The following is a 26,718-nucleotide window of genomic DNA, read 5'->3' on the forward strand; positions in this document are numbered from 1 at the left end:
TGTGATGAAAAGCTGTTTCGAAACCACCTTAAATGCTATATCCAGAAATAACAACTGACTCTGGCAAAGAGAGGTAATTTAGGGTCCCTGTATGTCCTATAACAAAGCCAATACAGTTTAAAAATAAATTCCAACTACACAAACTGAGTTCAACGAGATTATAAAAACTGAGGAAGACAAACATGTGGGCTAAGTCAACAAGTCAAATACATTACACGCTACTACCCCGATGAAATAAAACAATGGCTTTCCATTTTTATTTTGGATTTCCCAGCTACTCAGGGTAAACATTATCACTTTTCAAATTCCACTTATTATTTTATCTGAAAGAAAAATTTACCGAGTAAAATGCTTGGCTGTAGGATTTTAAGTTTACAATCCATCAGGTTACAGTATCAGAGTTACTACAGTTTCTTCCCCAGTGTGAGCATTCTCTGCGTTTTGTTTACATTCCGTCACTTTCTATTTCCTCCTCAACTTTATATGCTCAAGAATGAAACTGTATTGGTGTTATGTAACAATATTTCAAATTTGCAACATACATACTGCTTTATCGCTCCCTTGAACCCATGTGCCTGAAAAATAAAATACAATGTATCCCCACCTAAAAACCACCTTGGCTTGTATAAGGAAAAGTGTAGACACACAGAAATAGAAGCACTGAAAAACACTTGTGTGGAAGGGTAACGATGGATCCGTCCTTGTTGACAACAATTCCCATGATTTATTAACAGCCATAGGCAGCCAACCTAGTACATGACAAGGTCCAAGGCCTGGCCATAAGAAGTAGGTAACCCAGTGGGGATGAAGGCTTTAAGGTCTAAAAACTAATGTGATGAACAAAACAGAACAAAACAAAACAAAAAAAACCCAAAGCAAGCAAACCGTAAAACCTGGAGAAAGTGCTCCAAATAGAGCCTCTTTGGCAACCCAAATTGAACCAAATGAGTCAGGTGGACGATTAGAATAAACTGTGCGCCGTTTCCTTTCACTAGGTCTACAAAGCCCATCAAATTATGTTTGGACCAGAAAACCAGAAGTTATTAGCACCTTCCCTTTTCACTTTTTTTTTTTTTTTAATATTCAGTATATTCAGCAACAACTCTTAATCCATGGTCTCCATTCATTTATTGGCTGAACAAGATCCTGGGTGCCTCTTGGTGATCGCTCCTTCCAGGCTGACCTTACATGACAGCAAATTGAAAGGCCCCTCCGTAGAGAGGGTCAAGACCGCGAGGAAAGTCATCCAAAGGTGGACGCATCTTGCTTTCATTTACTTGTTTATTAGAGGGGCGGCGATGGCCGCGGCTGGACGAGGACGAGGCGGGAGGCGAAGGGGCGCGCGGGCTGTGAGCCGCAGCCGGGGGGGGGGTGGGAACCCGCGGAGGGGGTGGAGGGCAGCAGCCACGCTCCACCGCGCGGCCCTCCGGACCCAGAAAATGACCAGCCCCTCCTCCCACTGCACCCTTGACCCCTCCCCCCTCTTTCCAGGCCTTTCATCAGCCCGCCCGCGGGGCAGCCCGCGGCCCCGAGACCTCGCGCCGGACGTCCCCTCTTTCACCAACCCGCTCCAGCGAGGCGGGCAGGCCCAGGGCGTCCCCGCGAAGCCCTCGGCCCTGCGAGGATCCCGACCCCGACCCTCCGGCCGCGCCCCTCCCCCTCGAGTAACGCACCTGCGGCCCCGCCCCCGGCCAAACGCTGAGGCGGCGGCGGCGGGCTGGCGAGGCCGAGCGGCTAGGCTCTCGAGGCGCAGTCACCTTCCCTTCCCCCGCCATTCTGCCCACCCCCCTAGCTCAGCCACCAAGCAGCCGCCGCGCTCCTCAGCCGCCCCGAAATCTAAAGGGGTCCGTCTCCGGCACCACAACCAAATGGCTGAGCCTCCCTGGCCGGCTGCGCAGCCCGCCCATTGGTCCCTTCCCCCCCCGCCGCTGCCACCATTGGCTGTTGCCCGGAGACCCTAGGCGGCGATTGGCTCCAGCTGTTGCCGCTCATCCGCCGGCCCGCAGGTCCCGCCTCCACCGTGATCAGGTTAGTGTGCGCCGCGGGTGCTGGGGGCTCGAGAACCGAGCGGAGCTGGTTGAGCCTTCAAAGTCCTAAAACGCGCGGCCGTGGGTTCGGGGTTTATTGATTGAATTCCGCCGGCGCGGGAGCCTCTGCAGAGAGAGAGCGCGAGAGATGGAAATGGACAAACGGATTCATTTAGAGCTGCGGAACAGGACGCCCTCTGATGTGAGCATTTGCCAAAAATATCTCTGTCGGTCCATTCTCCTACTTTGTGTGTGTGTGTGCGTTGGGGGGAGGCACTTTTTTTTGAGGGGGGGCGCCCGGGAGGTGTGGGTTTCGGGGTCGGACTGCAAATGAATTGCAAGGTTGGGGGGTTGCAATGCCATCCGAGCATGTTCCGGCTGCCGCCGCCGCTGCCCTTGGTGTGTGACTACCTGTGCGTGTGCTCCCGCGTGTGCGAGTGTGGGTGCGAGAGTGTGCGTGCGAGTGTGCACCCACCGGGGGCCAGCGGGCGCACGCGTTTGGGTCGGAGAGAATGAGGCAAAATAACCCTCTGAGCTCGCTGCTCCCTTGACTCCGTCTGGGGGAAAGATTAACGAGGCAGAGGAGGAGGGGGGCTGCCTCCTGGATTTAACAACAAAAAAAGGGGGTTTTATATTTTATAAATGAATCCCCCCTTCCGCCCCCCTCCCGCGGCTTCCCCCTCCCTTTCTCTCTCTCTCTCTCGCTCGCACACACACAATAAGTTTTGGGCTTCGCGAGTCCGGTTTAGTTTCTGATAAATGTGGGCCGAGGCCCCCGGGGAGAGCGCGTGGGGAGGGGGCTGCAGTGGAGTTGGGAATGGCTCGAGTTTAAAGTGCGTCTTCATTTCTTTGCAGTGATGAGGCGAGAGACGGGGGAGCCATATTTGTAACTTTGTAGTGTTCGTGAACGCGCCCTTTCTCTCCCTCCCTCCCTTTCTCTGCCTCCCTTCCTCTCCTCCTCTTTCTCCCTCACTCTTTCCACCCCACCTTCGGGCCAGATGCTGATGTTTCTTCCTTTCCTTCCGAAGGGAGGATAAATTGGAAGGGGGGAGGGATTTTCGAACGTGCTAAGGCACAGATAATCCCCGCGCCTCCCCACCTCGAGCGATCGCTATTGCAAGTTACCCAAAGGCTACGTCCCGGTCCCCCCTCGCCCCTGCTCCTTCCGGCCTCGCTGAGATGCCAGCCTTTGAGCCCTGGCGCCCCCCCGGCCAGGCTTTCTCCGGGGTGGGCTCCTCGGCAGCCATTCGGCGCCTGGTTAATAAATGGGCACGGGAAACTTTGTCAGGACGCGAGCTGCCCAGACCTGGTGCCCGTGGTGGGTATTGGCCGGGTCCAGATTTATGCGGGCATAGGAAACACGCAGCTCCGGGATGGGAGTTTGCCTTCTGGTCGCCGTTATTGATTGGGCAGCGGCGGGAGTACGGCCGGAGGAAACTTACACGGATGGGAACTGGGAGGCTCGGGCGAAAGCCCACCCCCAAGGAGGGGGAAGGTGAGGGTGGGTTACTCGAACGCTCGTTTGTATTTCTGGCTCCCTCGCTTTCAAACAGTGTTTTATGTGAGTTGGCGGCTCAGCGGAGACCCCGGCTCTGGGGCGGAGACCCTGGCCGGCTCCTCTCGCGGCCCCTTCCGAGACCCGGGCAGCGCGGGCCGGAGGACCCCTCCTCCAGCCTCGGTGGCCAGGGTTCCACAGAGTTGGAAGTTTGGGTAGCACGGTGCGCTGACCTGTCGCCCCTTCAGCCCGTTAAAACCCGAATCCCTGGCGAAGGCAGGCCTTGCTTCCTCTTTTCTCTAGTTCCTCCCCCAAACCTGAGTGAGACTTTTGAAAACAAGATCCTTTTTGTGCCCCCCCCCCCCACCATAACGCAGCTGTGGACTGTAGACGTGCAGTGCCTTATGGCGCGCAGGGCGGGGAGGGGGTGGCGGAGGGAGGGGAGGGGGTGCCCGCCGAGAAGGCAGGAGTTTCCGCGAACAATTTGCCGACGGTTTGCCTTTCTCTGGCCGGTTTCATCCCGGCTTAGACCCCGAGCCGGAGGATTTGGGGGCTGGGTGTGGTGATGGGGGAGGGGGCCGGAGCCGCGGTCTTCCCGCGTACTTTCCGGAAGCCCCCCGTGCGGAGGGGGAAGGGCGCGCAGTGGGGGGCCGGGGTCGTGGCGGGTGGGTGTGGAGGCGCGGTTCGCCAGGCCGGCCCCAGCCACCCGGCCGGCCAACTGGGAGCGAGATCGAAAGCGGGTCGAACCGGCTCTTTAAACTTCCCCGAGTGTGTGCTGGGGGAGGGGAGCGCGCCGCGCCGAACTGGGAGCGATTTCTCACGCTTCGCCCCCTCGCCTCCCAGTCTCCCTGCCCACTCGCCTGCCCCCTGCCTCGAGGCGGGGTGGGGCGCGGGTGGGGATGGAGGGGGCACTTTCTGCACATTTGGGGAGGAGGGGGAGCGAGAAAGCTTGCTAATGAGGGACAAAAGGGGTGGGGGAGGAGGAACTATTTTTTTGTAAACGTTCTTAAGACAAATAGCTCTCGGAGAGCGCCCCCTGCGCCCCTCCCCGCCGCGCTCCCCCCCCCGGGGGCCCCCACATACCCACCTTCGGAGCCTCTCCCAACTCGGATCCGGGGGCTGGTGGCCACGCCGCGACGCCGAAATAGGACGAGCAGCCATGTTTCCCGGGTCTCGCGCGGCCCGCCCCGCCCCTCCCCCATGGCGCGGCCGGCGCCGAGCGCGGGGCTGCGAGTGCGGGCGCCGGGCTCCATGCGGCGCGGGGCGCGGGCCGGCGGGCGGGCTGGCGCCGGGGCGGCCGGGCCTCGTGCGCACGGGCCGGGCGCGGGCGCGCGGGGCCGGCCCCGGGAGGGCCTCCTGGCTTCCCCCGCTGCTTTGGAGCTCGAGGTGTTGTGTTATTATTATTATTTTTGCAAAGGCCAGGCCCGCCGGAGGCCGAGCCCGAAGGGCGCCGACGCGTTATTGGGGGGCAGGGGCGGCCGCCGGGGCCCTGCTCGCCTGTGGCACGACTGCCGGGCGCCGGGCTGCCATTTTGTCACCGTGGCTGTTGTCGCTGTGTATGTGGGGGGGGGGGATGGTGGGGGTGGTGTGCGGAGTCTTGCGCCATCGCCCCGACGGCCCCGGACGTGGAGGCAGCAGGGGAAGCCGGCTCCGGGGACCCCCGGTCGTGCTGTGGGCCCCGATGGGGTTTTCTTCCCCGAGACAACGGCCTGAGGCTTGGCTGGAGCGTCGCGGCGGCGGTCGCCCGGGGAGGGCGACGATCCTCCCCGCAAGTGCTCCCCCCCACCCCCCATCGCTCTCCCTACCTCCCCCACCCCCTCTTCTTTCCAGTGTTTCGCCCTTCCTCCTGCTGGCGTTTTCAGACGTAGTTAAATGTGGCCCTAAAGACGTACTGGTCGCCCGGGTGTTGGCTCTTTCGGAGAAACTGATAGGGTCGGGGGAGAAATTAAACATGAGGTTTCTTTTTCGGGAGGGGGGCGCGCGCGACTCCAACGGCCCTGACTGGAGCCAAGGACAGCAGCCGCTTACCCGGGAGGGACGAGTTGTCGATGTGTTGGGGAAACGCCCTCCGGGGCTGGGCTCTCCGGGAAGGTAGGTCGCGCCCCGTGTTTCAGGTGGGTGTTACAGCGCCCTGCAGTCTGCGAGGGGAGGCCCCCCCTCCACCCCAGTTTTCCACTGCCCCTCCCCCTTTTATTTTTGCCCTGGGGAAGGCAGTTCACGGTAGTAACCCTAAACCGAAAAGAGAAGGGAATAAGGTTTGCTTTTTTAAAAAGTAAGCGATGTCTTTCTGCCGACCGCCTTTCTGCGTCACGTCTCTGGCTTCTCTCCGGGACTTTTTAAAAGCCGATGTCAGTGCTGGTTAAGCACCTCTCTGGTTAAACTCTGGTGTCTGCGTGAGACTAGCTTTGATGGCAGTGCCTGGCAAAGGCTGCCCAGGAAGCCAGGTTTAACTTTGACCTTTGGAATACGTCGCATGATGTTTTCCAGACTACTGCCTAATTGGGTTCATGTAGCCTGATATTAACTCCAGTTTATGCAAGCCAACCAAGGATCCACAGGCAGAAAATTGAGCTGGGGCTCCGGATGGTCATGGTCAGTGATGTTTTGTTCCTGGATTGCTGCTGCTGCTGGTAGTTTTGAGTCTGGGGGCTCCATAGTGAAGGTGGGTTTTGGAGCTGCACAGACCTCTGCGTTTGAGTTCTTCTGGCCAGAAAGAGGTAGGGTAAGTTAACCTGTCCCTGTGATCTTGGGCAGGTAACCTAACCTCCTCTTTAAACCTTCATTTCCTCATCTTTACAAGGGGACTAGTGAGCTGGTCTAATGAGAAAGTGACAAAAGTGGCTTGTTCTGGCCGTCAGGTGCCCAATATGCGATAGTGTTGGTCTTGGAGAGATAATAGAGCACAACTCTGAGCTTCTCTGCAGTTCTGGACAACAACAACCACCACGACAACAATAATAATAGCGAATGCTTACACAGCACCATGCTGTGCCTGGCACAATTCTAAGTGGATTATACAGATCAATTAATCTAGTCCCCACAGCAGCACTGTGAGGTGTAGGTACTGTTATTATCCTCATATTACACACAGGGAAATTGAGGCATAGAGAGCTTATCGCAGCCAGTCTGCATACTCATCATCTTACTCTCTGTTCCATCTCCTGAAGCACCTTTTTATTATTTTTTTTGATCAGACACTAAGGGGAGAGCTTTTTCTTCTCTGGCTTTAAAATAGTGCCACCTCATGAGAGATTGAGTTTCCTGTCATTTAAGGTATTGAAATGAACCCTGGACGGCCTCCTGCTTGAAGATACTGAGGTGGGTGGTCAGGACCAGGGGGCTCTGAATTGTCATTTTAAGGAGGGAAGCCATACACTTTCCGAGTTTGGTTCAGAACATCACATCTGTTTAGGCTGAAAGAAGTCTGTCCTTTTAGATGTTGGGGTACACATTTTAGTAATGAGAAGACTCTTAGGCAGTGGTTTGTATGGGATCCTGCATGGAATGCATTTTCTGTCTTTGTCACCATCTGCATCCAAAAAACTGAAGAGAATTGGCATGTCCTCTTACCTAAGATGTGGTATACTAGTAACAATTCATGGATCATCTCACTGAACTCTCCTAACGACTAATTAAGGGTAGGCAAAGCTGTGTGACATCCTCCATGTTGTGAGGGTGGTCACGGTATGCAACAGAGTTGGGTTCTCCTCCTACTGTAAAACCAGAGGCCTCTTTGGTTGAAAATTAGGGACTTTGAGAGTTGTGTAGTCCATCACGTCCCAAACATGGCCCATCCATCATCAGAATCACCTAGGGAGCATGTAAAATGCAGATTCCTGGCACCCCTAGATGTTGGTTTAGCACAAGTGCTGTCAAATTCAGGGTCAGCTGCCTGTTTTGGTATCATGAGCTAAGAATAATCTGTACATAGAAATACTGCAATCAGTTTGATGATGTGGAACGCTTAACTTTGAATTCCAATTATGTGAAATGTTATCCCCCCCCCAAAAGAATTCCACTTGTCTCGTTAGACCATCATTACCCTGACCATCAAATACCCCGAGTTGTATTTATTACAGATCTTAAGTTTCATCAATAAAAGAATTGTGGAAATTTGTTTTCTGTCATTATAAAAGTGCCTGTGTTGTATTGTTAGTTTTGCCCCTAGGTAAAGTTTACTACCTGGCCCTTTACAGAGAAAGCTTGGTGATCCCTTTCTTAGTTGGGGGAAGAGAGGGCTGGGATCTGGATTTTTTTATTTTATTGCTTTTAATTCTTAAATTTTTTATTAAGCATGTGGCAGACCATTCATTTGGGTGGTGCTTTAGGAGTGTTTCCAAGTTCTTTTGTGTGTGCCCTTTAACTAGTTGATGCCTAGTGGAAATTGGCTTTGATCCAAGAACCTCCATCAGAAGAGAAATTGTCCTCATTACCAGTTCAGAATTGAGTGCCCCTTCTATCTAGAAGTTCTTCTGTGTAACCAACTAAAATTCTTCAGCTTGCATACTCCGTATTTCAAAAGGGTGTTGTGTATCTTGTAGTTCTATGGTTACTCTTCAATTTCAAATGTCTTCTCGGAGCTTTGAGGCCTGCAGAAGGTGCAGCAGCTGTGTCCTCCATGGCTGACATCAGACCCTCAGAACACAGATCATTGAAAGCCACAGATAATCCTGAAATCTCTGGTCCTGCCCTGCTGCTCTCCCACCATGCATGTTTCCTGGGGAACACACCCTCAACAAAGTGGCTTTGAGTTTCAGAGCCTTCTTCCTACCTCTAGCCACTTGTGCCCGAGCTAACGAGCAGAGGGAACAGGAATAAGACTGGCCAGGCTGAGGGGAGGAGGAGATAAATCCAAGGGGAAGAATCCCAGTCCCCACAACTTTGGTGTATGCTTTAAGGACAGCGGACTGCAGACCCAGGTCCCTGTCTTGGCCGCTTTTGCACCACCAGCCTTTCAAGGTGACTTATGCTAGACTTACACAATCCTTTTTATTTGTAATACAGGCACCTAACTGAGCTTTGGGGGCTGGCCATCCCAGAGCCTCCGTCCGAATGAATGATCCCACGTTGAAATAAAAAACTCGGGGACTGTTGGTGACCCTTTATGGATATCGTATCGGCTACTCATCAGGCGACTCCTCCCCCCTGTGCCTGCCCCCTCTACTTTGGTGTCTCCGCCTGGGAGGGGAGCACAGAGCTTGTTGCTGAGTGGTGAGGAGCCCTGGTCACATGAGCTTGGTTGGCCCAGTTGTTTGGCCTGAGTTCTGAGACGAAAAGGAGGCTCATTACTCTGCTGTCCAGAGGTGGCCACTCCCTCACAGATGTGTACTGCCATGTCTCCCCACCCCGTTTTGACCTGCCCACCCCCTGCCCTAGCTAGTTGTCTTGGCTCCTGGGGAAGTGCACTCCACCCATTCCGCATCACCGCGCTTTCCTCCCACAAATACAGAGAAAAAGGGACCCGACTTTGAATCTTAGAATCTTACGTTACATTGAAATACAATTGTACACGTGATAAATCCCCAACAATGATGTTTTCATTAAAGAGATGGAGTTGGGCAGGGATGGAGAATTGCGAAGGCACCTGTTACTCAGAACTTGTCATTTAATAAAATTTGTTGAAACAAGATGAGCCAAGCACCCGTGGCCCTGGGCCACCTGCCCGGACGTGGAAACAGCCTCCTTACATAGAACCAGTTGTCCTGATGATATTTGTTAATACAAAAACTGTAAACAAGATAAAATATCTTTGTCCTCCCACACTAGTCCCTGTCTTGTGCCCAGTGAGCCACACCCTGCAACCCCCATACATCCACTCACATTTATTTTGTTTTAGCCCCACGGCTGCCCTGGGACGCTCATCTATCTTCTCTACCAGAACTTGCCCTAGGCAGCAGATCTAAAAGATCAGCTTACTCCTCCACTATCACTTACCCTAATGTGGATTAAAGTCAAGGCTGTCTTTCCCAGAGATATTTGCGTTTGGAGATTCCGGTTTGGTGAGCAAATTAGCAGAGGGCTATTAAAGACTTGTGTGCTGTTCTCAGTTTTGCTATTATTAACTAACTTGGACAAGTTGCTGGGCTTCTTGGGGCCTCTCTGTCTCCTTCACTCTAAAATGAGAGTATTGAATTGGATTGGTGACTTTCAAACTTCTTGATCCTAACAGTAAAAATATGTTTTGCACCACTACCCGGTAGGTATATACGTACATATGTTCTACCAACAAATGACAAGACGCTTCCTTACTACATGTAAAACATTTCTGTTCATTAAAAAAAGTGTGCTGGCTTTGACCCATAAATTGATCGCATCACTTGTTATTGTTTGAAAGACATTAAAAGATGAGTGTTAAGCTTCCTTCACACTCATATACTTGGTGGTTTGATTTGGGGGAATGAGGGAATGCCATGTGTAGCTTTGTGAACTCCCTCCATTGAGGTCAATAGTGATTTCTCCAGCTTTTAAGCCAGCTCGAGGGGCACCTGGGTGGCTCAGTCCTTTAATGTCTGACTATGGCTCAGGTCATGGTCTCAGTGAGTTCGAGCTCCGCGTCGGACTCTGCTGTCAGCACAGAGCCTGCTTCAGATCCTCCTCTTTACCCCCACCCCCTCCCCTGCTTGGGCTCTCTCTCTCTTTCTCTCTCTCAAAATAAATAAAACTTAAAAAAAAAAAAAAAAAGCCACTTGTCCCTGGGTCCCATGTTCTCCAACTGCACACTCTCTCCTTAGTTCTAGCTCTTTCCCACCCCAAACCTTCTCATGGCATTAAGGAATCCTTATCCTAAATTCCTACCCCCAAGTGGATGCCTTCCAAGGTTCCTGGTTGTGCCAGTGGCCCTCAGCCAAGCCTGTTCCTCCACCCCCTTCTCTCCACGCTCACCATCCAGTGCCTTCCATCCTTCAGGTGCCACACACTGTGCAGGTTGCCTGGGGCCTGGCTTCCACGTTTTCCAGCGTGGAGGAGAGACTTGCAGGGTGAGGAGGGTGCCTTTGGCTTCTGCTCCCACCCAGCCTGCCTGGGGGGTGCATCCTGTCTCCCCTACTTCCAGCCATGGCACTTGGGCCAGCCCCTTCACCTCACAGCGCCTCCCTCCTTTTGTCTCTGTAACGTGACGATGTGATAGTACCTACCCCACAGTAAGCACTCAGGAAACCAGAACTGTCATTGGTATTATGCTCTGTCCCACTGGAACCGCATAGTTGGCACTCGCTTTAAAAAAAACAAAAAACAACAAAAAAACACCCCATACGTTAACAACACACATTATATTAAAAAGTAACACTCGTTTCAGTGAGAAAAGAGGTTAGAAGCTAGAGATTCTTAACTTGGCAGAAGTCTTTTCCCCACGAGCAAGCAATTCAGTAGTAAACGCGTGGCTTCTGGATGTGAGTATAGCTGCACATCTAACCATCACAGAGCAGCCCCAGCCATGGGTCCCAGGTAGTCTGTGCAGAGGGTAAGGTCACCACTCTCTCTCCCCCGGACGGGGCGACGGCACTGTTCCTCACCGCCCTCCCAGCCTGCCCCCTTGCTGGCCACCCCTGCCTTCTTCATGGAAAAGTGACGCCTGGTTTCCCAAGAAATGCCTAGCCGGAATCTGTGCCCCGCTCAGGTGTCCTCGGTGTTTCGCCCTGGGCACCTAAGCCGCTCCTCTCCTTCGGACCTTTTCAAGCTTGTGGTGTTCCTCCCATCTTCCAGCCAGCAGAAAACCTCACTTGATTCTGTGTCACCGTGGCTGCTGCCTAGCTCTGTCTTCCCATTTACAGTCAGACTTCCTGAGTTGTCTAGAACCACCTTCTCCATTCCCTCACTTCTCTCACACCTCAGCCCTCCTCCGTCTGCTTTGCTTCCTAAACAGCTCTAAAGAGACAACTTCACTGTCGTCTTCTACGTCACTCCTCAGCAGCATTTGCACCCTTGACCTTCATGAAACGGGTTCCCTCCCGCGCTCCGTTTCCCCAGTATGTCTCCTACCGCTCTGGTCACTCCTCGTTTCTAGCGTCCCTTGCCCTCCTCTCTGTGGCCACGAAACATTTTGCCCACTCGGGCCTTGGGCCCTCTCGGTCTGCATTCCCTCCACACCATGTGGTGTCCTCCCGCCCTGACAGCTGAAAGGACCGTGCTCGCTCTGTGACTGACGTGTGCATCCCCACCCTGGACTCCTGGCTAAGCTCGGGACCCACCCGATGTCTCCACCTGAGTGTCCCCAAATCACCCCACAAGCGAATGCCCAGAAAGAACCCATGACCTCTGTAACCTCCGTCCTCCCCTAGATGCGCCGTGACCTTCTATCCGTCACGAGTCCTGTCTATTCGCAATACATCCTCTACTGCCTGCCAGCTGATGTCCCTGCATCCACAGCCCCCTCGAGCCACGCTTCAGACTTGAGCCAGCATGCTCTCGCCGAAACACGGATGTAATTGTGTCGCCGTGCTTCAAATACATGGTGTTCTTAGGAGAAGGTTCTGCAGGGACTGCCACTGGTTGCCCCCATCGTTTCCCTCACCGCCTTGCCACGGCACTGGCCTCACTCACCGCCTTTATTCCTGCATATCTACTCCAGGCCGTAACTGCCACCATCACCGACTTAGCGTCTAATTGTCTCCACCAGCTCCCTCACCCTCCACCCTCCTCAGCTCTGGGTCTGGTTCTTTTGTTATGAAACTCTTACAGAAATTTCCTTCACAGTGCTTCAGTTGGTAATTATACATTCCCGAATGTGAGTGTTTTAATTAGCATCTCTGTCCCCCTGTGTAGCCGCATGATTTCAAGGCCCTGCTTTTGGTACACATCACTGTGTGCTCTCGGAGCACAGCACTGCGCTTGGCACATGGTGGGCATTCTAGAAATGAAGGTGAATGAAGAAACCAGGGTCCTTGCATGTTCTTGTCATTTTCATCGCCTTCTGGAAAGCCAAGCACAAGCCCCTGAAACAAAGCATCAGAAACAATGTAGGGTTTTTTGCCCACCAACCCCCTCCCCTCCAGCTCTCCCCTGGGTGAGTGTGAGCTCTTCCTCTGAGTGGGTGATTCACACTTTCTTAGCGCCCTGTGCTTCTCCGATTTTTCCGGTTTTTACATCTGAACCTCAGCCCTAGTTTGTCTACCTTTTAGTTTAGTGGATTATTCACACACAGCAAAGCAGAACACCAAAAAACTAATAAAACACAAAAGTATTTTTCAAGGTCCAAATAGTTTCTTCCTGCATGTCAGTGGATTGTGTTAGGAGACTACAGCTCTACTCTGTGGCTTATTTTATTTTTGATTTGGTCACGAAAGTTCGTGCCATACAAGAAATGCCTGTACCTTGCCAAGCACTCTTTCCTTACTCAGAACTTCCCAGCCCTGGTGTGTGATGGGTTAGGGGTGAAGAGCATTCTTTACCCTTCTTTGACAAGCAGGGAAGGTGCAGGGCTCTGCCTGAGATCCCCAGCAGAGGAAGCATCCGTTGCTCTGTGTTAGTAGGTGTTGTCTGGTTAGGCTGTGTGCACAGACCCATCAAAGTCCTTTCAGGCCATCCCGTAGGGTCCAGCAAAGGCAACCCCCTGGGCTGTTCTGCAGATGTCTTGTGAGGCTCAGACACGTCTGAGGTGAGAGGATTCCACAGAGTGGGAGTGAGGAGGCTTTCCCCCTAGTTGTCCTCCTGCTGGGAATAAGGAAAAGGCAGGGTTCTGCTGCGGGCTGGAAGAACAGGAATGGAGGGCCAGAGTGAAGTCTGGAGGAGAGAGGCCTGTGGCGTCTCTGTGAGCAACATTGTGCTGGGACTCTGCCGTCAGAAGTGTCCAGAAGGTCCAGGTCACTGGATTCTGCTGCGTCCCTCAGAAGTCGGGGGTGGGGGGGTGGTGGTGAGAGAGGAAGAGAGAGAGAGAGAGAGAGAGAGAGAGAGAGAGTGTGTGTGTGTGTGTGTGTGCGCGCGCGCACGTGTGCGCGCGCGCGTAGGGGGCGGGGTTGAAGCAAGAACCTGTAATAGTAAATTTAAAAGGATTACAGATTTCTTCAGGGGCATGCATCCCGTGGAGGCCCTCATCCCCCATTATGTAACCAACTTTTCTGTAGCTGCTGGCCTCCCCAGCAGGCCCAAATGGCGTGGCTGTGAAGGGAGGGTGAGGGGAGCCCACTTTCACTGACACGGCCTGTGTGCCCAGCATCCAGAATGATGCAGGGAGTTCTGTGAATGCCACGTAAGTATCTGGGTAGCAGCTTGAATTTAGTGAATCCAGTTCCTATGTTCTGGATTGGGGGAAGGGGGGGCGGGGGAGGGGGTGGTACGCGAGCTGGGTGGGGAGTGGGTTGCAGACCAGTGGAATTGTGGTTTCTGTGGTGGGGTTGGGGAGATAGAGCATGGACAGGGGAAAGAATGCATGTGGCTAGAAAGGCAGATTTCAACCCCAGCTGTGTATCAGAACCATCAGGGGAGCATTTTAAGAAATTCCCAGGCTCTACCCAGCTACAGAATCAGTCTCCGAGGGTGGTGCCCAGTCAGTGTATTTTTAGACTGCTCTAAAGGGGGCTCTAAAGCACAGTTGGGAACCGCCACATTGAGGCAGGGTGCAGAACTCCACAGCAGGTAGGAAGAAGTAAAGTAAGTGGAGGTAAAAGACGAGGAAAATGGAGGAAGGAAAATGGGGAAGAGGAAAGAGGGGTCCAGAATCCCCCCGCCGCCGGGGTGCCGGGCTCTGGTCCTTGGTCTGGCCCCCTCACGGGCCTACATTCCGGCTCATCACACTTGCACGTGAACCTGGACCTCACGGGGCTGCTACTGGAGTGTCGAGTGAGGTTTCTTGAGCAAGACTGCACTTGGCCCTTCCTTGATCTCCAGGGGACCTTTATGTAAGGAGGACGGGACCCCAGGGCCAAGCAGTCGGGTGTCTCGGGCAGGGCCGGAGCCGCTGACTCCACTGTTAGAGCACATCCAGCAGGTTTGAGCCTCAGCTACCTCGTCTGTAAAATGGTGACTGACAATAACGCCTGCTTGTTGTCAGGACCGAAAGAAATGTTTGTGCCGGGTGTGGGTCGCGGATAGCCCCTGAAGGCTAGTGGATTCTAACCAGCCCAGGCTTGAAGGAGTGTTTGAACAGGGTTGGGGAGGGGGCAGCCTGTCTGAAGAAGGCCCTTGCTCGGTGTCTGAGCCTGTGTGTGGCCGGAGCAATTTTGGGGAGAGCTGTCTTTGCCTGTCCCAGAAGGAGGCCTCCCCTGGAGCTGCTCAAGCAGGTGGGAGGGGGCTGGAGGAGCCCCGGGCAAGAGACAGCCGGAATGCTTGCTTGCTTGCTTGCGAGCTGCAGACATCCCTGCCCCAGGGCCTCCCTCTCCCTGTGGAGTAGGGGTGACTGGGCTCTCTGCCTGGCTTCTCTTTCCTGGAGCACTTGCTCTGCCCGCAGGCCCTCCTGCCTCTCAACTCCCCTCCTGGCTGCAGGACCCCAGGTGTGCCTCAGTCAGACAGCTCCCGGTGGGCCTCCTCCAGGAAGTCTTCCTCTACTGACCCGGACGAAAGGGTGCGATTCATGTCCCTCCCAGGTGATGTCGAGATGCAGAAGTCCCCAGGACTTCCAGCTGTGCTCTCCTCTGCGCTAATTTCCATGGCACCTCACGTCCACTGTGGCTCAGCTCTCTGTGGGGTCAGGTTCGTGTCTCTTTATTCCCCCTGCCTGAGGGTGGCATTGAGGGTTTGCAGAGACCGGGGCAGCTCCCCTGCAGCTGGGGGCCCCAGGAAGGCTCTGTGATGATGTCATGTGTCTCCAGCCTCCCGCCTAGCTGCCTGTGGGAAGGATCTGTCCGTTCTGGCACAGGGGCCTGTTCCATATGGAGGGCCGGGAATTGGCCATCACAGTCACCCGGGGTGTTCCTGCCACTTCTGCCTGTCTCCTTTTCCCTACGGAGATTCGGGTGCACCCTGGGTGCAGCCTGGGAAGGGTGGGCAGGCATGCACTTTGGTACAGCTCCTCAGCTTTGTCTGGAAGGCTTGGAGAATCCTCTCTGCAGAGGTTGGCCTGCCGCCATGATGAGTGGCTGTGCTCCTAGCCCCCGTCTAGTTTGCGGCTCTGTTGCAGATGTGCCTGTGTAGAGCTGGTGTGTCTGTCCTTTTAGGTGCACTCTGTGAGTCTCGGGAGGCTTCTCCCAGAGCAGGGACCTCCCTCTAGGGCTGCTGTTCTGGGTGGAGGTGGAGGAGCTGCGGTCGTGGCAGCAGAAGTGGAATGCTCTCCTCTTAACAGTGAAGGAGTACGTGGTTCAGGGCAGGCATTTGGCCTCTGTAGGCACTTGGGAACCTTCCCTCAGTCCCAGCGGCCAGTGTGGTCACTGCCAGGAGTGGCCACAGGGGAGTGTCTAAAGTGGAAGTGCAAATGCATCTGTGAGTTTGACCAGGGGCCATAGACTCCAGCAGGGTCGGGATCCTGGTCTGCAAGGTGCCCACCGTACTGGCAAACCAGACTCGTCTCGGGCAGATGCTTCGTTAGTAGCCCTGGGAGGCTTATGACGGCCACAGATGTCTCTGGTGATAAACAGCACTTGGCCGGCTAGCGTCTGATGTTCAACAGAGTTATGAGGGTGATTTCTGCAGATAGCAAATACTGTGGAGGGGTCATTCAATGCATCAATTTCACATATTGATTGAATGACCACTGTGCACCGGGTAGGCATTCTGCATGATGCAGCAGTGAACTAGACACACTTCTCATCTGTGCTGCCCGTCCGGTGCTCCCATTCCATTGAGGGAGGTGGTCGGTAAAGAGTCACGATGCCTGTGTGCTAAGCCCCAAGAAGACAGAGCTGTGCTAAAGGGGGTGTGTGATCCAGGAGGGCCTCTCTGATGAGGTGGCATTTGAGCAATCACTCGGTAACCTACACTGGACACCTGGCCCCCGTGAACCAGAACCTAAAGTATCTGATCTCAGAGTACCTACGAATCATCCTGCTGACGAGCAAGTAGAGGCCCAGCGAGGTTAAGGTGCAGATTCGTGAGGTGATAAGTAGGAAAGATGATGTGATAGAAGAGCGGGACAAAACATAAGTGGCCAGTACTCTGCTCACACCAGCGTTAGTCATTTCCCCAGGCAGCTGACCCCCCCCCCCCCCCCCCGCCTTTTCATCCCAGAAGGTCTTATTATTCTCTTAAGGCTCCGGCTTTGAAGGATCTGTACTTGCAAATTTGCGTTTACTAACAATAGCAGATTTATTTTCTCATTTATGGCTGTGTGAGTCAGAGGGTGGGGGGCACAAAGTTTAAACACATCTTGTAACCACTAGTGAGCCCTCTGGGCAAGGGCTGACCACCTGGTGTTGGTCTCTCCCTGCCTATTTTCTTTCTTTCTTCCTTCCTTCCTTCCTTCCTTCCTTCCTTCCTTCCTTCCTTCCTTCCTTCACATTTATTCATTTTTGAGAGATACAGTGCAAGTGGGGGAGGAACAGAGAGAGAGGGAGACACAGAATCTGAAGCAGGCTCTGGGCTCTGAGCTGTCAGCGTAGAGCCGGACATGGGGCTCGAACCCACAGACCGCGAGACCATGACCTGAGCCGAAGTCGGACGCTTAACCCACTGAGCCACCCTGGCACCCCTAAGTGGGATTTTTCGTATTCTTTCTGAAATGGCAGAATTTCTTGGAAGGTCCCATTGCTACATTTTGGATTCCATCTAGCCCTCCCACCCTGGTTTGAGGGGCCAGGTGCCTTTGGGTGGGCTAGGGAGACCCTGCCCTTACCTCTGACCCAAGATGGTGAGACAGGACTCAGAGCCCCCCGCCCCCCCACCCCCAGGCTTACTTTCAGGGAGAAACACACTGTAAAATCAGGTCAGAGAACCAGCCCTGACCCACGTCTTCTCCCAAGGACCAGGAAGAGCCTTAATTGGCTGATAGTTTTCATCTAGAAGAAGGTGTCCTGCGTGAATTTGAAAGGAGCTTTTGGTGAAGTAAGACTTCATTAATTAGCCTGTTAGGGAAACGGCTTCCCAGTTTTAGGGGGGCTGGATAAATTTGATGACCACTGTTCTGGTTTGGGGTTCTGAAAAGGAGGAGCTAGGTTTTCATCCTTTTACTAAATATTGAGAAAAATGTAGTATCTTTTTGTGTTTTGTTTGCTTTTAACCGTTGAGTAGCTGTGTGCCAGATACCATATTTGTTCTTATTTAATCTGTATAAAAAAATGCTACAAGCTGAGTGGGATTATTCCCACTTTAACAGATGAGGGAGCTGAGGCTCAGAAAGCTAGTTTAGCAACTAGCTCAAGGTCACATCTTACTGAGGAGCTGTGCTTGGGTACAAAGCCAGGTCATTGACTTCAGAGCTGTGCACATAGCCTCAAATCTTAACAGTGATTTCCCCCATCTTCCCAGCCACTTTGGGGCTGCTGATAATATGAGAATGCTCTAGATTCCTGACTTTCATTTCTTTCTCTTTTCTATAAAATCTGCTGCATTTGTCTTCCCTAGGAGGATGGACATATGATGCCAACATATCTGGTTTAAAATATATATACTTTGGGGCACCTGGGTGGCACAGTCGGTTAAGCGTCCGACTTCAGCCAGGTCACGATCTCGCGGTCCGTGAGTTCGAGCCCCACGTCAGGCTCTGGGCTGATGGCTCGGAGCCTGGAGCCTGTTTCCGATTCTGTGTCTCCCTCTCTCTCTGCCCCTCCCCTGTTCATGCTCTGTCTCTCTCTGTCCCAAAAATAAATAAAAAACGTTGAAAAAAAAATTAAAAAAAAAATATATATATTTTATTGTGATATGGAACACATCAAAGTAAATGAAGTAAATGTGAGGTTCAATGATTTTTCTCCCTTGGATTTTTTTTCAGTTTATTTATTTATTTTGAGAGAGAGAGAGCGTGCAGGCCAAGGGCAGAGAGAGAGGGAAAGAGAGAATATCCCAGGCAGGCTCCACAGAGTCAGACACAGGTCTCGAACTCACGAACTGTGAGATCACGACCTGATCCGAAGTTGGACACTTAACCAACTGAGCCGCCCAGGCGCCCCTCCTTTGGATTTTTCCCCTTAAGTAGTTTTTTTGCATCGTCGGGGAAATCCCAGCAAAATCCGCTCTCCACGTGCCTCCCTTTGCCTTTCTGTGCCAGTCTTATTTGCACGTCTCCGTGTTTCTGACGTTCTTCGACCACGAGGGCCTGGGCGCACAGGTGAGAAGCCTACCTAGGGTGCCTCAGAGTACTAAAGAGGGTCTGAAAAGTGGGGGAAGACCAAATTCTTTTCCGGTAAAAGTAGGCTAAGACAATTAGGGGCTTAGGTGCTGCCTCAAAAACCGCACAGCAGCGTATTCTGACCTCGAGTGAGAAGAGAGCGGAGGAGGTTGTGGAATGGGCCTGGCGGCGTGTTTTCCCTGGAACCCCTTGCAGCCTGGCCATCAGCAGGACCCCTTCTGGGAAAGGAGTCAGGCTGCCCCCTTACAGAGCACCTACTGCAAGCCTTGTGTCCAGCTCAGTGTTTGGCAAACAACACTTTTTTGATCCTCAAGAACACCCCTAAGGTATGCATGTGGACGCCCATTACCAGACAGGGAAACTGGCCCCCTGAGGTTAGATGGCCCTCAAGGCACGCCGAACTGCCCCCATGTGTCCCAACAGTCCCTTCTGCTTGTCCCTCCAGACTGGCCAATCCGGGGGCAGAGGGCAAGGACACCTTTATCATTGGGTCCCTGGTGCCTGGTGCGGTGCCATCTTGGCGTTTTTGGTAGGCTCTAAGTGTTGTTGAATGAGCAGAGGGGAAGTAACTTGTCCACACAGGTGCAGTGGTGAAGCCTTTCCATTGTAGGACTCCGAGGCTCCAGGACAGCTGCTCTGTGGGTCAGAAGTAGGATCTGATTCCAGCTCTATGGTTAATAAGTGGGATGAACACAAAATGACATATGTGCCCGTTTATCTGAATTGCAACATTAATGTAGAAAAGGACTGGAAGCGACCCAAATACTCATCAATAAGGTCCCGGTGAAGAAAAATGATGGCACATTCCAAACGGTGCAAATAAGAAACAAGAAAGGTTTTTGTGTACTATGTTACATGAACTTCATGGAAAACAAAAACAAAAAAAGGCAAAGATCAGTATATAATATGCTAGTTTTGGGTAAAGGGGAGAAAAATAAGATTTTGAATTTGTGTAAACAAATTCTAGAAGGATATACTTAATGGGTGGGATGGTTAACTAGGCAGGATGGGAGGGAGAATTAACTGTTTATCTTATGCTTTTTTTTTTTTTTTTTAAGTATTTATTTTGAGAAAGAGACAGAGCACACGAGCAGGGAAGGGGCAGAGAGAGAGAGAGAGAGAGAGAGAGAATGAATCCCAAGCAGGCTCCGCCCTGGCAGCATAGAGCCTGATGTGGGGCTCGAATCCATGAACTGTGCGATCATGACCCGAGCTGAAGTCAAGAGCTGGTCGCCTAGTCGACTGAGCCACCCAGTCGCCCCTGCTGTTTGGTTTTGAAACCATGAGAATGAATGTTAACTTCTTCAAAAAAGTAAAAAGAAAAAAAATAACGGAAGTCACTTTGGACTCGCTATTTTGTCTGTCCGGGCAACCCGTCTCCCCATCCGAACAACGAGGTGATTGGATTAGAGCAAGGTTTCATCACGTTGTGTATATTGTGTGTATGTCTGACTTTTGTGGGCTTTTCCAGGAGACACTGACCTGGTCCTAGGACGGTCTGCAGTCCCTTCTGTTGGTGGCCTCGACCTGGATCAGCTCTGGCTGTTTGAGAAAGGCCGGGGCGATGCAGAGAGCAAGGAGCCCTCTGCCGAGGTCTGGGCCTTGTTCCTGTCCCCGTGCCTGGCAGTTTGTCCTCTAAACACCCTGCCCTGGTGTGACTCAGTTGGTTCTTCCCTCAAACAGGAGGATTACAGTGAAGAGAGACTGTTCTGGAGCTTTCTGGCAAAGTGCTGCAGTTTAATAGGAAGGAAAAAAAATGGCAGAATGTTTTCCCAGGTTATTTTTAATGCTTTTCAGTTCAGCAAACATTAATTGAGAGCTAAGTGCAAGGCAGTGTGGGGGAGTCAGAGCTCCATAACACCTCATCTCTGCTCTCTGGAGTGTGAAGTCTTGGGTGAGAAACTTGAGTGTAAAATTCCTCCTCATACCATCCAGGACTGCACAGTTTACCTCATCTGGTCCCTCAGAGACGTGTGGGGTTGGTGGGGATTCTCCCCATTTCACAGATGAGGAAATGGAGTCTCAGTGAAGTCTTGCCCAACGAAAGCCACACAGTTCCTAAGTGGTAGAGCCTGGAACTAAACCAGATTTTCTCTGATGCTCTTCACGAGCCCAAACACTCGTAAGCAGAACATTCCGCCACAGGAGATTTCCCGGAGGTGTGTGGTGTAGGCCAGTCTCTACCTGGAAACAGTCAGCTGAGCACAGTCCTCAGTAAGCCTCCTTCACTGTTCGCCTTTATGGAAGGGCAGTGGAAACCTCAGGCTTCCGGTCACACATTGGGTCTTAACCCCCTTTGCTGTGGTCCCAACAGTTCGGACCTCCACTGCCTGTGAAGCCCACCACCCTGCCACAAGTTAGGTGCAGAATGTCCCAGGCGTGTGTAAGGGTGGATGTGACAGCATCCTTCTCGCCACCCCTTTCTCCTGCCACTGTTTCCTCTTCTTTTCCTTCCCTTCTTCCACAAATTCTGTCATCCTCTTTCCCAGAAGAGCCACACATGCTCCCCGCTCAGGGTCTCTGCCCTGGCTGTTCCCTCCCTCTGCCTGAAAAGCTCTTCCCGTGGCTTCAAGTCCCCACTGGAAACTCCCTTGGATAGGAAAGTGGCATCCCTCCCCACCACTGCTGTTTTCTCTTTATGGTATCTGTTCATATTACATACAGGCTACATTGATCGCTTTCCTGCCTCACCCCCGTCCCCTCCGATGTGTGAGCCCACGAAGCCTGGCAAGTTGGGCTTTGCACGGTATCCCTAACGTCTGCCTAGCACAGGTGCCCAGCATCTAATAGATACTCCGTACACAGTATTGAACGGGTAAATTGTAAATTGCCCTGTGGCCTAAACAAGTAACACTTCTTTAAAGGGGAAAGAAGCAAATCATAGCCTCTTTTTTAAAGGCGAAAAGACCCAAGGCTTGTCTCCCTGCAGCGCTTCATCATACAATATCACTCCATTTAATAATTGTTCAGCCCTGTTTAGAGCCCTCTGCAGACGGTCACTTAGAGGCCTCTGATTTGTATGCTTAGGGAGACCGCTCACTGGTTGTTTTTTTTTTTTTTTTTTTTTTTCAGAGCAGCCTATTCTTTTCTGGGACAGTTGTAATGATTTAAACACTCTCATAGTTTACGTGGGGCCGAAAACTGCCTCATTGTAATTCCTGCACACTGATCTTCGTTCTCGAAGCACAGGAGAGCACGGAATAAACGCACTTCTGTGTGCACAGGACACTCCTTCAAGATAGTTGGGAAAAGATGGCTGTCGAAAGGCTCCCCCACCCTCCGGCCAAAACATCACTGGTCCCTTTGATGGTTCTCCCAGTGCCACCGTTGTCAGGGGCCTTCCCACCCTGGGTGCCTTCCTCAAGTTTGTTCTGCCTCAAGTTTCAGAATTCAAGATTTAGTCCCGTCAGAGCAGAGTGTATATAGAGACTCTGCCCAAGGAGCCTCGGTCCTTGTTGACCTGTTGCTGTCAGCACAGCCTTGGGATGACCTCGCCTGGGAGACAGAACACATGCGGTTCACTTTTACATTGTCTCTAGTCGTTGAGCCCTTCTCAGACTCTTCAAGAATCATAAAGGTTATAAGGGTTTGTTTTTGGTTTTGGCTTCTGGCATTTAAAAGAAAAAAATTTTTTAAGATGTATTTTTGAGAGAGCGCAAGCAGGGAAGGGACAGAGAGATGGGTGTGTGGGGGGGGCACAGAAAATCCAAAGCAGGGTCTAAGCTGACAGCAGGCAGCCCCATGCGGGGCTTGAACTCAAGAACCATGAGATCATGACCTGAACTGATTTCGGACACTCTACCCACTGAGCCACCCAGGTGCCCCTGTACCTTATTTTATTTTTATTTATTTATTTTTTAATGTTTATTCTTGAGAGAGAGAGAGAGAGAGAGAGAAAGAGCGCGCGCGAGCAGGGGAGGGGCAGAGAGAGAGGGAGACACAGAATCCAAAGCAGGCTCTAGGCTCTGAGCTGTAAGTACGGAGCCTGACCTGGGACTCGAACTCATGAACTTGCAAGATCATGCCCGTAGCTGAAGTTGGGCACTCCACTGACTGAGCCACCCAGGCGCCCCACCCTGTCCCCTATTTTAAAAGATAGTAAACATGAATAAAGTTCTGTCTCCAAAATCCACGTGAAGAGGGTGGAACTCTGGAAGTAAAGCAAAAGGTGCAGAGCCTTCAACTTTATCCTTTCTCCCGCCTTTGACTGCCTGTGTCTTTTCCTCAGTGTCTGTCTGTCCCTCTGCCTTCCATCTGCCGCCCACCCCTCGCTTCCCCCTCCCTCCCTCTCCCTCCTGCCATCGCTCCCATCCCTGCCCTCCCACTTAGTAGACAGGGGGAGCTAACACTTCCTTCTCAGCATTTCCATTGCAAATACTTTTACCCATAGCCTTTCATTTACAGGCTTAGGCTAAGGTGCACGTGTCCCATTTTTCTCAAGGAGAAAGAACGGAGATTAAATTGCTTCTCATGTGTGACCCTTGGCTAATTTGCTTTGTGGCCTTGGATAGAAAAAACTTTCAGCCCCCAGCTTTAGGCTCTTCTGCATGATGGGTTCCCATTTCTGCCCAAATCAGCGGTTTCCTATTGGTGGTTGGACATGAGGCCTTCCACACCGCACTACTTGCTCTGCTTCTGTCATTGCCAATGCCACTGTCATTTTGGGTAGAGGTGGCAGGGAAGGAGGCCAAGGTCGAGAGTTTCGACTCTGAGGCCACTGAGCCTTTCTCTGCCTCTTCGGCGTTTCCGGTCCTGCTGGGTGTGTGTGTGTGTGTGTGTGTGTGTGTGTGTGTGTGTGTGTGTGTGGAGGCGGGAGGGAGGGAGGGAGGAGGGCCAGGTTCAGGCATGGGGCTCTTTTCCTCACAGCTGTTTTCTTTTTCCTCCTTTGTTTCCTCTTGCTTCCAGGAGTTCATCACGGAGAGGCCTGTGCTTTAGGGTGTGGGAGAATTGAGAACAGCCCAAGGTCTGATTCCATAATGGGCTGTGTGACCTTGGGTGAGTCACTGGGTTGGTTTTCACAGAGCTTCATCAGTTGCCTGAGGAGCTGGAGAGGATCGGTGGTTCCCTAGACGTGGTGATGATGGGGTCCTTTGGTTCTGTGATGTACTTTTTAATAGCCAGCTGCAAATTTGGCTGAGGCACGTCCAGAGGCTGTGGGACGCGTCCCAGCCTCTGAGTCTGAGTCTGGGTAGTGAGGTGTCTTCTCAGATGGGCTGTGCTGCTGGGCTGGGCTGGGCAGAGGGTTGACCTGCCAGCTCATGGATCTGAGGAAGTGAATTAACTTTTGTTTTGCAGACCATTCTTCCACTTGGGGGTCCACAGGGAGTGGGTAGCAGTCAAGGTCCACACTGGGCCCTCTTTTTGGACTCTGCTGACCTGAGGACTCCAGTGGCATTTCCACATCAGACTGCCTCTGCTGTCCACAGGTGACCCCAGCCAGGCTGACAGTCCCTGAATCTGATCTCAGGAGTCCAGATCAACCACATCAGGCAGCTGGGACAGAGGGCCCAGGAAGCCATGCTTGTTGATTTGTCTAGGAGTGGAACTAATGGGATGGTTTGCTTCAGAAAGTGAATTAGGGGGGACGCCTGGGTGGCTCAGTCGGTTAAGTGTCCGACTTCAGCTCAGGTCATGGTCTCGCGGTCTGTGAGTTCGGGCCCCACATCAGGCTCTGTGCTGACAACTCAGAGCCTGGAGCCTGTTTCAGATTCTGTGTCTCCCTCTCTCTCTGTGCCTCCTCCACTCACGCTCTGTCTCTTTGTCTCTGAAAAATGAATAAACCTTAAGAAAAAAGTTTTTTTTAAAGAGAGTGAATTAGGGAGGCGCCTGGGTGGTTCAGTCGGTTGGTTGAGTGTCCGACTTCGACTCAGGTCATGATCTCACTCATGGGTTCGAGCCCCACGTCGGGCTCTGTGCTGGCAGCTCAGAGCCTGGAGCCTGTTTCAGATTCTGTGTCTCTGTCTCTCTCTGCCCCTCCCCCACTCACACTCTGTCTCTCTCAAAATAAATAAACATAATAATAAAATTTAAAAAAAGGAAAGTGAATTAGGGATTAGTTAGCCTTTTAGAATCTAGAAGATTCTTCAGAGCCATCGCCACCCCCCCCCCCCCACTCCATTCTTTGCTCTAGCTTCAGTGACCCGTTCCAGTTTGACCATTTAGCAAGTATTTACTGAAAGCCAGCCCCTCTGGGCAGGGCACCAGCGGGGAACACTGAGACCTCAGCCCTTGGTAAGCTTGTGTTTGGAGAAAAGATCACAGGAAGAAGAACTGCCAGATGCCCTCTGTGGCCGAGCAGCAGCTCAGAGGACCCTGGTGGAAGGAGCACTTTCCCCGGGAGACGAGTAGGATGAGTAGAATTCCGGTTGTCTGAGGATTCAATGCAGTGATGCCTGGGGAAGCACTTTGTAAACTGTCATATAGGGAAGAAATGCCAGGTGGTGCCACCGTGTTTGCTGCAGGGCAGGGAGGCTGGCAGAGAGGTGAGGTGGGGACAAGCTGCCTTGGGAAGAGGCACAGGGTTTTTGGTCCAGGAGCGCTGATGGCTGGGGGGCTGGGAATCCTTCTCCGGCTTTGCAGTCCCTGTGGCCATGAAAGTCTGTGGACCAGGAGTGACGGGACGTGATAGGACATGATCAAAGCAGCGTTTTAGGAGATTGGTCAGGATTTACCCCTCTGCTCTCTGGGCCTTCCCCTTCAATCTCCTCATGGCTTTTCTGTTGCGTGGGGCCAGTGCTGTGGCTATTTAATAAGATCATTGTGAACAGTGTGGTTTTTTTATGAACCGCAGCATTGTTGAGCAGGGAATAGGACCCCGTGAGCTGAGGTGCCTGCTCCCTGCTGCCCTGGGAAAAGGCAGACATCAGATGGGACGATGCCAGACTGCTGCATTTGGAACCCAGCACCCTGGGCCTCTGGGGGCTGTTTTTGTGACCCTGGTGTGTTTTAAGAGACTACACGATTGATTTTTGTGTTTCATTAATTGCCTGGGGCCCCAAATTTCCTTTCTGGCGTCCCTCAGTGATGACTCCTGAGCTCTTTTGGTCCATGAAATCTCTCACTTCCTTTCGGAGGAACAGAGGCTGAGTTTGGATGTGAGTGGGACTAAAAGTAGATGGACCCACAGAATTTTGGAGCTAGAAAGGATCTCCTGTCTGTGCTCAGGCTCCATTGTCCAGTGTGTGAATTAGGGGGCTGGCAGAAACCCAGAGAGGGATGTGGCTCTCCCCCAAGGCACACAGCAAGTCCCTGGCAAGGTGGGCACCAGGGTCCAGGTCATCTGACTGCCTGATCAGCACCCTCATGCTTCTTGTCCCTCTTTCCTCCTTCTGGTCACCATTCAGATACCACCTTCTGGGACCAGTTTCAAACTCCTGCTTCATCCAGTACCCACTAAAGGTGGGAAGGGACAACCATGGAGAGAAGATGTAGCCTGCTAGGTTGCCAACCGATCGCATCATCCACCGGAGCCAAGACCTCATCTCTCCCTGTTCCCACTACACTGCCTTCCCCCAGCAAAGTCAGACCAAGACACCCCCTCTGTCCAAACAGCCTTCTGGCCCTATTTTCTGCCGCTCTGGGAATACTTTGCTTCCCATACTCTTAAGGCGGACAGGGCTAGGGCAGGGGCTGGGCGGTCAGGGAAGTGGAACTGACAAGTCTTGAAGGGGAGTAGAATGTAGACTGGCCCCGGAGGGAGGAATGAGGTGTTAGGGGAGGAATGCCAGGGCCGAAACATCAGGGAGGAGGCCCGGCTGTGCCGGGGGCTCACTCGCGCCAAGCGGGCCCATGCCACAAGCCGGAAGCCCAGGTCCTACAACAGCCATCCCGGCCCGCCTCCGGTTACTGCGAGTCTGTCCTTCTGGCTGGAGGAAGCATCCGCAGTGGAACCAGCTCCTCTCTGTCTCCGAGGCAGAAACCGAGACCTCCCCGCACCCGCTGGAGGAGGTAGGGAGCCGGTTCCAGGCGGAGCAGGAGCCAGTCACAGGGTTTATGTTAATGCGGGCCCTCCCCCAGCCGGCGCTTAGCCTATTACCCGGGCCCTGGCC

General features: G+C 52.7%; 1 protein-coding gene and 1 long non-coding RNA gene across 3 annotated transcripts in view; one reads left to right on the forward strand and one right to left on the reverse strand.

Moving 5' to 3' along the window:
• Positions 1–230: 230 nt before the first annotated feature.
• On the reverse strand, positions 231–4,766 carry LOC124508451 (uncharacterized). Its single transcript, XR_006961258.1, has 2 exons — positions 4,610–4,766; positions 231–2,153 (listed from the first exon to the last, which is right to left on the reverse strand). It is a non-coding gene; the product is annotated as an uncharacterized LOC124508451 (long non-coding RNA).
• ANP32A (acidic nuclear phosphoprotein 32 family member A) overlaps positions 2,145–26,718 on the forward strand; it is a 40,056-nt gene continuing 15,482 nt past the window's right edge. Inside the window, exon 1 of one of the 2 annotated variants that reach the window (XM_047074875.1) lies at positions 2,145–2,229. In XM_047074875.1, coding sequence (XP_046930831.1) covers positions 2,176–2,229 — 54 coding nt within the window. In that variant the 5' untranslated portion in view covers positions 2,145–2,175. Of the gene's footprint in view, positions 2,230–26,281; positions 26,618–26,718 lie in introns of those variants that run through there. The other variant, XM_047074873.1, reaches the window with a different exon arrangement.

Source organism: Lynx rufus, unplaced genomic scaffold, assembly GCF_022079265.1.
Source record: "Lynx rufus isolate CCGP_SWC_20201006 ecotype Redwood Valley unplaced genomic scaffold, mLynRuf1.p SCAF_13, whole genome shotgun sequence".
In the NCBI taxonomy this organism is placed as follows: Eukaryota; Metazoa; Chordata; class Mammalia; order Carnivora; family Felidae; genus Lynx; species Lynx rufus.